The sequence below is a fragment of the Acanthaster planci genome, linkage group LG19 (genome assembly GCF_054643075.1).
Source record: "Acanthaster planci isolate LZ-2023a linkage group LG19, COTS_SCS, whole genome shotgun sequence".
Lineage (NCBI taxonomy): Eukaryota > Metazoa > Echinodermata > Asteroidea > Valvatida > Acanthasteridae > Acanthaster > Acanthaster planci.
In genome coordinates, this window is record NC_141795.1 from 6,127,543 (window position 1) to 6,140,941 (window position 13,399).

General features: G+C 40.3%; 2 protein-coding genes across 9 annotated transcripts in view; both read left to right on the plus strand.

The window, feature by feature from the left end:
- The window catches only part of LOC110980436 (synaptotagmin-15-like), a 63,913-nt gene extending 56,781 nt beyond the window's left edge, over nucleotides 1-7,132 (plus strand). For all 8 annotated transcript variants that reach the window (XM_022237108.2, XM_022237113.2, XM_022237107.2 and 5 more), the window contains 4 exons: nucleotides 223-396; nucleotides 775-1,111; nucleotides 1,361-1,487; nucleotides 3,236-7,132. In XM_022237108.2, the coding sequence (XP_022092800.1) occupies nucleotides 223-396; nucleotides 775-1,111; nucleotides 1,361-1,487; nucleotides 3,236-3,546 (949 nt within the window). In that variant the 3' untranslated portion in view covers nucleotides 3,547-7,132. The remainder of the gene's footprint in view (nucleotides 1-222; nucleotides 397-774; nucleotides 1,112-1,360; nucleotides 1,488-3,235) is intronic.
- A 1,595-nt stretch (nucleotides 7,133-8,727) lies between these two features.
- Nucleotides 8,728-13,399, plus strand: part of LOC110980466 (synaptotagmin-15-like) — a 90,677-nt gene continuing 86,005 nt past the window's right edge. The window contains exons 1-2 of the mRNA XM_022237162.2: nucleotides 8,728-8,937; nucleotides 12,648-12,729. The gene's annotated coding sequence lies outside the window, so the exon portion shown is untranslated. The remainder of the gene's footprint in view (nucleotides 8,938-12,647; nucleotides 12,730-13,399) is intronic.

The following is a 13,399-nucleotide window of genomic DNA, read 5'->3' on the forward strand; positions in this document are numbered from 1 at the left end:
ACCAATCTTAATATTGCAACTTCAACTAACATTTTATCACAACTGCAGTTATGTAAATGGATCACCATACTTTGGTTTATTCTGGAAGATGTACTCAAAATCAAGAAAAGTTCAGTCAACTTTAGAGTTTTGAGAAGTTTTTTTCACTTCAGTTTCTTCCGTTTTTTGGTCGAAACTATTGTTAATGATGCAAGCGTCAATCTTCTCTTTTGTCATTTTAAGTTACTCCTGCGAACTTGGTCAGATTCAACCGGAACTGTACGTAACAGAAGATACTGGGTACAGTAAGCCAGTACTCGTCAGTAGCGGCAAGAAGAACAAGAAAGACGAGGAGGTCGCTGAAGAGGTGTATGGTACAATCTCCCTGGCGATCAAATACGAGCAGCACAGGCAAAGGTCAGGATGCAGAAGAGAAGGGTATCTTTAGTGGATCAGTTTGCAAATAAGATTGATCAGTAGACATGACACTCGCAGATCTCATGTAAGTCGCTTATTGCTACTGTCGTCCTTGACTTCTAGATCATGGGAAGGTACAAGAGGTAACGTAGATGATGCAAATTAGATGTAGATGTGGTAAGATGAGTTATTCTGGGAACAAAATACGTCATGTAATTATGTTCTTATCCACATTTCGTCTCCAAAAATTAAACAAGTTACAGTAAAGGTTATTTTCAGTTGTGAAGCTCAGACATTTATGTCCAAATCGGGACATTTAAGTCTACATTCTAATTCTACATGTTATGACAAATGATTTGTTTATTTTAATGTTACCAGGGTAACAGTACACTTATACAATGTCACCGACCTTCCAGCCAAAGGTCAAAGAGAGGGCGCCGACACAGTTGTCCATGGCTGCCTCCTTCCCGACGAGAAGCTAGTTCTCAAGTCCAAAGTCGTTAAGGAAACCCTGAACCCAATCTTCGATGACTCCATGGAGTTTGCCATAGACCAAGCTAAGGACTTCTCTCAGCAGGCTGTTCGGTTGTCCGTCTTTGACACCGAGAATTGTAGCAAGCTTTGTGCCATCGGGCACACGGTAATCCCTTTGTCAGACTGCGACATGGATGGTAAACAAAAGGAGCTGAAGAAGAAGCTACAGAAGAAAGCTGAAGTAAGAACTTGTACACCAGAATTTATACCAAGCTGATCTTGAACGTCTGTGATTCAAATGCTTGGAGGTTATAACACTGGTTATTACCTATGTAGTCGCTCAGTGCATGAACTAATTTCATATCTGGACTTACAGTGTAGATTTTGGAAGACCTGTTTAAACCTCACGATCATCAAAGTCTGAAGGCCATTTTACGATATTGCTCTGAGATTTATTAGTTGAAGCTTTCCCCATTTTGTTTATATGCAGATTGTAGGTGACCTGGGTCGTCTGTACCTGTCGTTGGCCTATCTCCCGTCTCAAGACAGATTATCCTGCTTCATCGTCCGAGCAAGGGGCATTGTTCCAGAAAAGGGGACTAATGTAGAAAATCTAGGTAAGGAATAAATTTACCCATGCATGAAATTCAATTCCAAAGAGGGTCACTGTGGTCCGTAGATGTGTTGTGATCGAATTTATTAAATATCAGTACGTATCAACGTATTTTGGTTGAAATGAGGACCGCAATGGAAAAAAGTTATTTCTGGCTTTCTTGTGCTATCGTCGACAATGCCCTAGATTGATGTGTACTTCTTTTTTTTTAAAGTTAATTCAGTTGTTTGTGTATGATCATGTAATCTGCATGGGTGTTGTCATAATAATAACGAACAATAGTGGCGACAAGCAATTAGCCTGAATGTGATTATATGGAAAAATCCTGTCACCCTGAAGCAACTTGTGAGCAGCTATAGCTTAAAAGAGGCATATTTAAATCGGGGCCTGATATTAAGAGGAACGGTTAAGCTAGAACGAAGAGAGATTTCAAAAGAAAGTACATCAGTGTTCTGGTAATTATTTGTTGTTTTATGTTCAACGATTTGTTTAGCTGGCGTCCCTTTGAGAAATCAGCCGTAGGTTAGTTACGCATCATATCCGTTCTTGAACATCAACATTAACCTTTGGAAAACTTACTCATGTGAATTTATTATATCTGAAAATTCATAAATAGTTGTCTACATACATACATGTCGTTCTATCATCCACGTGGAGTCTCGACTCTAACCGACTGAAGTCTGTTTAACATTATTTGTCTTTAACATTTCCTCTTGTATTTAAGGAGTGGATTTTCTGACGGGAAATCAATCTCTCGCTGCCCACTTTATGACATGATAAAAGGGAAAAGTGAGCAAGTTATTTTCGGGTTGCACTCTGACATTGCTGATGCTATCTTTGGAAAGGTTTGGAAATGATTTGAAATAGACGACTATTGGATTAGAACACCGACCGGCTGTCTCATATTCAAAGGGGTAATTTTTTTTTACTAGTGTTGAGTCCTCGGCTTTTGCGCCCAACGGCAAAACCACTTGGGATTGACGTCACGTTTAAGTCTGGATTACTCTGCCGTTTTAACAAGCTGTTATTTCAGATTCAGGTCTTGGCACTTCTGTATCCCAGTTTTATCCGATTCAGACTCTTGATGTTTTTGATATTCTAATAATAGAAAGGAATAATAAAGGCAGTGATGTAATAGGGTTGGCGTTACCGGATACTTCATTTAAAAAATCGTGCATGAAATCGATTTGGGGGCATATCTCGTAACTGCATTAAGCCCCAAGGATGTTCTAGACACAATAATGCTTTATGTGTCTAATGGTAGCCTCTGACTGAAACCAAAGACGAGACAGTTCGCATTTTTCAAGGTATCTTCGGGGCATTTGGGAAACTGTCAAACAATGTATAGTAGTGCTGCATTGTTCAAGTGACAATTGATCAGCAGCCATGTCGACCAAGGCTTGTTGAACTATTCAATGCCCGATGCAAATTATTTCTGGATTGGACGCATCAGTAATTGAAAGCAAGAGCATTGTAATTCAGTTTCCTTCCTGTAATGTTCTTCTGATACCACAATAGCTGTTTTCCTTTTGGGAGGTGTTCACGATACAGAGTTTCATCCATTTAAAAATTTGAAGTGATAAGCATGGCAACTATTGACGTCTTTTAAAGTTGGTTTTTACCGCCAAACTATATTGCATCAGTCAGTAGGTCGTTCGCCAGATTTCATGCCTATCTGGCTTTTGCCTGATCTTTGAGGTCAAAACGATTGTTGTCGATGACATCTTTATCTCTAAACCGATTATCTTTCAGAAACCTTCGTTAAAGTGTGCCTGATGTGCGGGAGTGAAAAAGTGAAGAGTCGCCGTACGCCACCAGCACGGGGCACCACTGACCCAGTCTTCACGGAATCCTTGAGCTTCGTCTTACCCATGTCCTTCATGGCAGATTCCTTCCTTCTCATTCAGGTCATGCAGAAGGGTCACAACTTCAAGAAAGATTCGGTCATTGGACAGTTGATTCTTGGCCCGTACACCTACACGCAGGGTCGCAGCTTGAGCCACTGGGGGAAGATGTTAAGCACGAGAGAAGCTTCTAAACAGTGGCATGCGCTCTACTTGTAGAGCATATGACCCTTGACCTTTATTAACCTGCCGCCATCTTGGTCTGGTGTCAAGGAGAAGCATTTCGTAAGTGCTTATATCTGACAGCAGATAATTATTGCCAGGCTCTGTTTTGTTTAGCGCCGTCTTTAACTAGCTTGAACCCTGCTGAGCGAATGTTTTAAGCTTTCATTTCATTTTTAACCAATAATCTTGACAATAATTTATTTCCCTATGCTTTAATCACACATCAAGGTTTTGTAAAAAAAAAAAAAAAAAAAAAGAACAGAGAGGATTTTTGCTAACAAGCAGTCTCAAGTACGTAGGTCATACGGCAACATTAAAGGTAAGATTCGCCCCACTTCGGTGAAGTTCAAGTCAAAAGCACATTATGTGGCACCTATCGTGCGTTCGCACTGTTTTGAAGTTAGTCTCCGCTAAACTATGGGAAGTGGAAAAAATACGATGTCTGCTTTCTAATGCGAGAGTAAGTATAATAGTAACAAGTGAAACAATCACAACGTAAGAAAGGAACATCAGTACAGAGGTGAAACTTTGAAATGTGCGCAGATGAGAACGATTTAAAGGCCAAATTTGGACATAACGCTGAAGAGAGATACGAAGGACGAGTTTCTTGACACGTTACGATTGATCAGAATCTCCTTATGTGCAGCATTAGAGAGGCTCCCATCAGAATCTGAGAGACATGTTCGGGACTTTGATTGCGGTATTGTGCCGAGCATAAATACGAGTGGATAGTGAGAATGATGACGCATTGGGAAAGGGAGAGTTGTGGGCCATAATTTGGTTAGTGCAAAGGTGTTTGGAATGGCAGCAAAGTGGAAAGAACGAAGATGTAAATGATTGAGCAATGAGCAAAACTTGATTTGTTATACTATGCAGGCTGTACATGCTGTTGGAAGCAACGAGACTTTGAGAGAGAAAGAAATGAAAAGAAGGGAAATTAGAATAATTTGCAAGTCAAGAGATGAGAGAGAAAGGTGAAGGACACTAAGAGATTACACTGTGACTCGTTTCAATTTATAAATAGTGTGTAATGTGGCGAAACAATAGACTAACATTGGAGCTAACTGCATAAAGGTGTGTGACATCGAACCATTACCAGCTAATGAGGTGGGGCAGAAATCTTCGGAAAGACCAACAACTCTGTGAGATCTCTTCATCTGTGCTGTTCCTTTTGAATTTAGTTCTTTTTGTTCTCATCAACTGTTACACCGATTCCCTTTTCCATGTGCTAAGCAGTTGAGCCAGTATTTCACAAAAAAATACGATGCGAAGATTCCGAATTAGTTTATCAGCCTCAGTATTGTTTTACATTAAAGAGGTTACTTCTATTATTTATATATGAACTTTGTTTCAAAGGAAGCCAATTAATAAAATCAAGTGACGCATACAGAGCTATTAAATTACCTTCACAATACATGTTCACTGAAGAGGAAGTAATGTGGGGAGGGGTTGCTCTATACCCTGAGATAGCCACGTCTGTTGTTCCGCTACTAACAATGTGAATGGCACAATAACTTAAAAGAACAAATATAGTGAAGGAATGGACAAGAGAACAATAATGGTTTTTAAAATAAAATTATGTACATTGTATTGTGTCCTGTTGAGAGGGAACCGTACAGCAAAATTCAAAATTGTTGAATTTTTCCCACTTTATTTTGAGTGGTCATTTTTATCGTGAGCTTCAAACAATATTGTTGTTCTGTCATTTACAGTGCTTGCCGGATAGAGAATGAAACCAAAGTATTTCTTGCAAAGAAGACTGTATTTTATCAGGTATATTTCGTGAACGATAGTTACCCGTTGGTCCGTAAAAGCATAAACAGTATAAACAAGCATACCAGCTTAATATTTGTAAATGGTCAGAATGGTTGAAGTGTGTCAAAAAAGTGTGTGTACCGTTCAGCCGCCCAATAATTTCAAAGCCATGGACTGAGGTAGTTTGCCAATTTGATTAAAGTGAAAGAGGGCGCTATTACAAAATAGTCTGTGAGTCATTAGATGTTCAATTCGAGATGTGTTAGCGGCGAAGACCTAACTTCTCCAAAATGTTGACACAAAAGTAGACGCAATGTGCAGTGACGCTATTTTTCGTTCACTGTGACTTGACGCTAATTTTTGTCAATTGGATGCAAATTGAGGCCTTTTTTCCCAACTTGGCAGTCTGGTAAACGTTCTATGATACGTACCGTCCCCCACAATGTCTTATAATCCACAGTGCCAAATTCATTATCGGTTTGTGGGACAAATAATTTTATTCCATATCTTTTTGCAATATTTTTCAGTCTTGTGAAGTCTGGATTGTCGACGGTTGCCAACATGCATGCGTTTGTATACGATGCCTCAGTTACCATGCCCGTAACTTGTAAAAGATTTTCTCTGATAACTTCAGCAAACTGTACTGCATGCATTAGGGTGTTCGACATTCATTGACCAGGAACATAATGAATGAACTGTCTCCAATTAACTTGGACTTTCACTGTGTTATTAAAAGGTGATTTTTATCTTGTCGCTGTAAAATAATATCTCAGTCAGTGTAAAAGGCTTGTATAGTTAATTCTTAACCAACTGTAGCAAGTTTTCTTGAGGAATAATTTAATTTGAATTTCTCTTGATAGTTGCATTTTTTGTTATATGCACCACGTGTGGGATTATTTTTAATCAAGGTATGAAAAAGTGCTCTGAAAATAAAAACTGTATGAAAAAAGGTAAATTTTTACCAAGAAATGGTCATGTCATTGTCACTACCCAACGTAACGTATTGGTCTACGTGTTCGGCGCTAACTTTCAAAACCATATTTTTATTAACATACGTTTCAATATGGGCGGTTCAGAATAGTGCTTCCCCAAGAGTTTGCAACGCAAACTCTTGAGGGCGCACTTTGGTGAAACACTCGTATTACTTCGTGATAAACATAAATGTAAGTTTACTCACATTCTTCCAAATGAAAAAGACAACCCCGGTCATTCTTAAATGAAGAGAAGGGTTTAATTCCAAAATGAAATATATCCATTTGAAAAACATGCAATTTTTCCACAATTATGAAAGATCGAAGAGCTTAGCAGTGTACCATTTATCCTTAAACTTCTTCGTTACTGTACTAACTCATTAAAGTTATGTTGCACTGTCTAAAAGCTGCAGAAACTGATGGCAGGCAACTAAGAGAGGGTAAGATTCTGAAAGATACCAAATTGGCACCTATGTGAAATGACCTGGTCGAGTTTATTTGTACGAGTTTTCTGTTGAGAGATTATCCGTGTGTTAGCCATGGCGCCCTCTGCCGCTGTATTAACATCTCCGATTTGAGCCAATTTACATGGAGCAGATAAATGTGACGATGTGATAATGTTACAATGAATTATGGTTTATTTTCCCAACTTCTTGAAACTAGATAATTCATTGAGACGGGAATATTGTTAAACTCCCAACTGTATACATTGTTCCAAATTTTTCGGAGATTTTAATAAAGATATCAATCTGCTATATTTATTTTATTTATTTCAAAGATCGTAAGTGAGGAAGACTTAAAGGCTGATTCAAGTGTCTTGGATAGAATAAAATGAAACATCAGCATATAATGTACTCATAACCTGTTTTGTCATATGTTTTAATGTAAACATATGGTTAAATTTCATAGTAAGGAAGCCTGTATCAACCCATTCTGCATAAATTTCTTGAGAAAAGGGTGAGGATTAACGACCAATAATGAGCAATTAAAATATTACCGTCACTCGGAAGTTTGCTTGTTCCCAGCGGCCTGTGTGGGTCGTTGGGAAGAACGAATGCCACAATTATGCATATTTCTTTACAGACAAAAGCAAGTCAACATTAAAGTGCAGAATCGATCACTCGGTTCTTACGTGACGTCGTCATATCACGCTCGCACCCCACCGATGCCTTGCACATATTCGCATCATGGGCGGCTGGTGTTAATTTCCGGTTCCAATACTTTTCATTTCTGATTCGCTTTTGGTAGACATGGGTTATAAGTGGAAATGATGTCACTATTAGGAACTGGGTTAACATCAAGCTGCCCCTCTTTGCATTATTTCTGCTTCCTGCACAAATTGATGTGAAAGATACGCCATACGCCTATTATTTAAAATTTAATTCATGTACATGTAAAGAGGGCGCTTTCAATTTTACATGTTTGTGGCACTCGGGCATGATCAAGCAGGTGGCCTTCCCGAAGCTTTTGAACAAACGTTTCCCTGCAACAGCGCCACCAACGGCCAAACATTCCTTGCTGCCAGTTGCATACACGAACTGGTATTGAGAATTTAATCTTGGCAGATACTTTTTACTCGAAATAAACTGTTCAAATGAGAAATTCAACCGTAATCTCACTGCTGGAAAGAAAGGGGACAAGAATAATACTAATGAGAAAACACAGTAAGCTCATATCGGAAACAAACGGATGTCTGATTTTGAACTCTTTCTCGAGTTAAAGGTTTTCTCACTATTGATAAATATCTGCGTTTCAATCTGGAACAAGTCGGTTGTTTTAGTTTTAAAAGAATCTCTCCTAAGTGAGACCAGCCCCTTCGCAAGCTTCAAGCGCTGGGGGGGACCGCGGTATCAGCTATGAGGTCACAACAAAGGAGCAAAATATATTTTTCATACTTATGCTCTTTACTGATGGGGGGGGCAGCTTCCCTACGGGGAGCCCCTCGGGCCAACCCCCCCTCCCTTAGCCACAGGCCCAAGTGAGGAGATATATATGCAACCATACGCATGAAGCCAAACCACGATGGTTGTGTTTGTATTGCGCATGCCCAATGTCTATTAGACTTGCGTTGCAGCCGTTCATCGTTATACCAACAGTAAAAATACCATCCCTTTGTGTGAAATGCGGTAGTCAAGCGGTTACGGATAATGGCTTGTGGGGCGTGGGGTGTGGGTTCGAATCACGGGTCGGAATTGTGGGCAGCAGCAAGTTGTTTTTTTTTTAAAGGAAAATAAAGCCCGAATGTTATTGGAGCCTAATTTCACACGTGAAGTTTTTATGGTTGGTTGAGCATCTAGATGTCATGCATTGTGCATGGTTGTGAACCGTGGTTTGGCTTCATACGTGTGATTGCATATATAGCTTAAGTGAGACCCGGCCTGCCAACTTAGAGGAATCAGCGCGAACGACTAATCGATTCATCGCTTGAGTCCACCAAATCGGTTTCGGGTTTTGGTAATCGAATAACAGAAACGAGAGTGGTTCTTTACACGGCGATTTTCAGGCGTGTGCACGAGCAACCTGTACTCTAATTTCCTCCTTTGTTTTCTCTCATTTTGATGCGGCCTCGGCGGCACTTTTCTTGTTGCCAGCGATACAGGGTTTCACTATGCAGCAGCATTTTCGACAATTTAAGGATTTGCCAAGAAATTTGAGCAAGGTAAGACAAATTGTTACTGTGCACACGTGCACACTGTACTCTGTTTATAGTCGACACACTTAAGGTGGTTAATGAAGTTGTCATCAGTCAACCAGTTTTTCCACGGATGATTCGTTAATAAAGCGATTGAATGTATGGTTACCAGCGAACCCGTTGGAGTTCCTGTTCAGGACAAGATATCAATGACTTCCATTTAGTAGCTGCATGCGCTACATATTCTTTGTAGCCTTTTTCCAAAAGCACATTTTCGAAATAGATGAATAACTTAACATTCTACATGTTCGGGGCGCTCGTACTTAGCTTTCTGTTGTCGACAGGCTATATACCGCGATGCCACAAGGTAAACGTGGCATGAAGAAATGTGCAAGGGATATATATTTCCATTTCGAAAACTGTTGTGTTGGCCTAAGCTTGCTAGCACTGATCTGGCAGAAAAACAGAAGTTGCACAATGCTGAAGTGAGAATGGAGGGTTATAAACTTTGTACTTACATGGCAAGAATGTAAGCAATTTGTTTTGTTTTACAGAAAGGATTGATTGGTGATTCTTTCAAAATGTTTGAAAAGCATGCTAGCTTCCGTCATGAAACTATTGGGCTCAGTCAGGAGATGGCCGAAGACGATATATTGGAATATGCAGTAACGCAAACATTTAACCATGGCATGCAATGTATGTGACTGCATTGGGGGCAATTTGAATATCAATGCGAATCAGAAATGTGTCAATGACCATGCCAGCTGAATGTCTGACTAGCAATGCCTTTTATATGAAGCAACAATTCCGTGAAGGAGTGGCATTTTACAAAAGGGCATCGACTCCTCAACACGTCACAAAGAACTACAAAGTAACTGACATTCTTTTCCTCTTCCTTATACTGAATCTAGGCTTATCTCTCGAAGAACAGGTGTCGATTTCTTTGAGTCACTATGAACAGTAGATAAAAACTTGTAAAAGTCTTATTCATGGAGTATTTCTTGTGGCTGATTTTTGCATGATTGGGACAAAGCTTTGAACCAAACAAAAATTAAGTAATATATAGTTCTTTACGTAGCTTAACGCAACTTGATTATGGGAAATCAATTTTACACGCTGTGCTTTGAATTCTGTTTGAATACCAGTACATTTAGCATAAGTAGATGTGTTGCAGTGGGCAATGATTTAAGGGTTGTTTGATATTTCTACTGTCTGCCACATGAGGGAACCTGTCCGTTTATGTAAATTTTACAGTAGGCCGAGTTGTAGCCACTGTAACTTTCTGTTTGCATTTAATTACGAAAACATTAAAAGCAGCAGGCAAGCCATTGTACTATATAACAATTTCCAGCAAGCTCCCAATCTCAGTTCTCATCACTTCATTTTTCGCAACCGATTTGGTATATTTTTTCCAAGTCTAACACTCGTCTGAAAACCAACACTGTTGCTGAGGCGTTTAATAGTCGTAAGGTGTGACACAGCAAACATGGAATTGTCACCTTACCAAGGCTGGATTCTTGCAAGATATTATGTCCGAGACGCCCAGGGATCTTTTTCTTTATTTTGGCTGGAGTGTCGGTAAGGAAGCTTGACTCGATTGTCATGGGCCCAACCCGCAATTACAGACCCGAGGATCGTTATCAGAACTGTTCCCACTCTCAGTATTCCATCCTATAGACCCAAGTGATAGCGTAAGACAGGCCAACGATTGGAAATCCCGCAGGGGAACTTTGGCGCGGAAAGAGACGCGTCGTATGATAACATGGCGCACTATTGTTTCAACGATAAACGGCTGAGCTGTAGGAGAAGTACAGCGCCCTTTGTCGATGCCATAGGAACCGTTGGCCACCAAAAGCAAAGTAGCTCGTGACTGTTGCCCCGTAACATCGTTCCATCTAGACTCCCGAAGAATTTGGAACACAATGTAAACTACCCTACAAATGATTGATTAAATTTTTAGACGATTTTTTTTTCTTAGAGTAATTTTTTACATTTTTTTGGCAGCGCTCTTTTGGGATAGAGTAGTTCAAATTGGACCCATTTTTCTTCTAGTTTGTCCTCACCCAGGGGCACTGTAGGTTTCAACGCCTTTTCGGAGGCAAGTTTGTTGTAAATTTAAGTTAATTTAATTCGGGTTTAGTTTGTCAGTAAGTTTCTTCCATGCAAATCATTCCATCGTAATTTTTCCAGCCTAAGTCATCTGGATCAAGATATTTTTGTTGCCCTGTCGCATTACTATGTTTACGGGCGTTGAAAAGCTAGTGCTTAGACTCCATGGTGCCTGGGATTTCGCACGCATGCGTACACGGACAGAAAACCGTTACCCGGGTAACATACAGCACATGCCATAACCCTGCCTAGAATGCATTCAGTGTATTGTAAATCAACTCAACACAACACAAACTTTGTCTTTTTTGTTGTTGTAAAGCCGTTAGCCTCAGTTGATTCCAATGTAAAATGCGCAGTGCCCACCGAAAAGTTGCATCTATTTAGCGGGCAAGGGTGCACCGCAGTGCTGCGCAATATCGGGCGCTCCTATTAAAAAGAATCGCTCGATTTGTGTGACATATGCAGGTCAATTTGGCAGAGTTTGCACTGAAAATGTGAACTCACTTGCGAGAGACTGGTGAACGACGAGCTACAGCGCTTTATTAGAACGTAATCGTATTTAAGTCACTTGGTTGCTTTGCTGTCAATGTTTAAACTGATAAAGTCTCTCCATTATCCACTGGATTGCACCCTCACCTGTCATGCACTCAAGCGAAAGTGGTTTACCATTGGCCCAGTTCTTAAAATGGATATTTCAAGCGGGTAGCCGTTTTGTTGGCATTATCCTATTTGAATATGCCTATTTCTGAAGACAACCACTACAGTTTAACACTTTTCTCCATTGAAACCAGCTCGCATAGGTAGATAAATTTAGGGAATTCTCCTCGCTTGAGGGCGACTGTTATTTCATTTTGACTGTCATCAGTGAAATGTCTTCTCACCCACGCGTCACAACGGCTATTTCTGGAGCTTTTATTGGCGTACTAGAAAGTTCCGTGGCAAGCGACTTCACAAAGTGCTCAACCCAAGGTTCTAGATCGCCAACGCGTTCAATTCAAGCGGTAAACCCACCATCCCCTCAAGTACGTTACAGAGAGCTTAATTTCCGATCCCACGGCTGAACAGAAACCATTTCACAGCTTCAGCCCCCAAAATACACTTTCACGAGTCATGGAGTTGATGAGTATTTTCCTTGAACGGACGCGACCTGCTTCATTTTGTAGCACCTACCGCGCCAAACCTTCCAGCTGTGAAGAGTGACATGATTTCTCTTTTTATATTGCATGAATAGTAAAGGCGCTATTTATGGAGCAGCGTATTGTGGGGTTTGTACGGGAGCTTCACATGTCACAAGACCAAATATTTGAGAGAATCATGGGCGGCTTTTAAAGGATTTGAATAGGACAGGGATAAAGAACACAGCCAAGCTCAGGAGATATGGTATGCCTTGTACCTTAGCACGGTTATCATCAAAGCGTTTACTTCAATGTTGTGTGACGTTCACATGCGATGAGTCATTGTCTCGATTGTAATTTATGAATGTGCCACAAAGTAGGAAGCCTCTGACATACTTCAGTTATGTATGGAACTCTCAGAGAGAACGGCGGACCGTTTAAGGTTCTAGGGAGCAAGGGACGTTGATTATGATTTGTAGTTGAAAATAATGTGCGTTATATTATCACTTTCAGGGTTTCTTTGAAGCTCAGGCATCAAGCCAAACCTCATGAATATGGATATCCTTCTGAACCACACACAAGTGGCCATACCTTGGTAAGTTGCATGTGCCTTGGTTTATTAGCAACCCCTTTTAAGCCCTATCCGCCTCGAGCAGAAGCACCCCCCTGTAAGTAGCAATGCGACCGTAACACGTGCATTTTGTAGGCTTGTGAACCAGCTAAGTTCAGTTCCGACCTCTCTTGATCCAGCTCGAGGCTCATAGTATTTTGACCTTTTTCAACCTCGTACCATATACTTTTTATGTACCCAACTTAATGAATGGTTCAATACTTGTTTTTGAAATGTACAAAACAGCGATTTTATACCCCAAACTGTCTAATACAGAATATTTCCTTCGTACTCGTGTCTATCTTGCCATACCCAAAAATTAGCCGTGTGCGTACTTTTCTTCCTTCACTTGTAAACGTCTAAATCTAAAGCTTTCAACATTCTATGCCTCGCAGACATAACCACACCCTTACAACTACATGGACCCTATTGAGATAACCCTACATGTGCCTCAACCGAAAAAAGCTAACATGTTACCAACAAACAGACTCCACTCATCGAAAACGAATGAATTTAGTCCTTTATGTCGCATTAATTTTGACATCAGATAAGCAGTTTACACATAAGACTGCAGTGATGAGAAGAAAGGTTCCTCTGTCACCAGCAGCAAACCCAGACTCTTTGCCCCCGTACCAGTAATCTTGACAATCTTGCT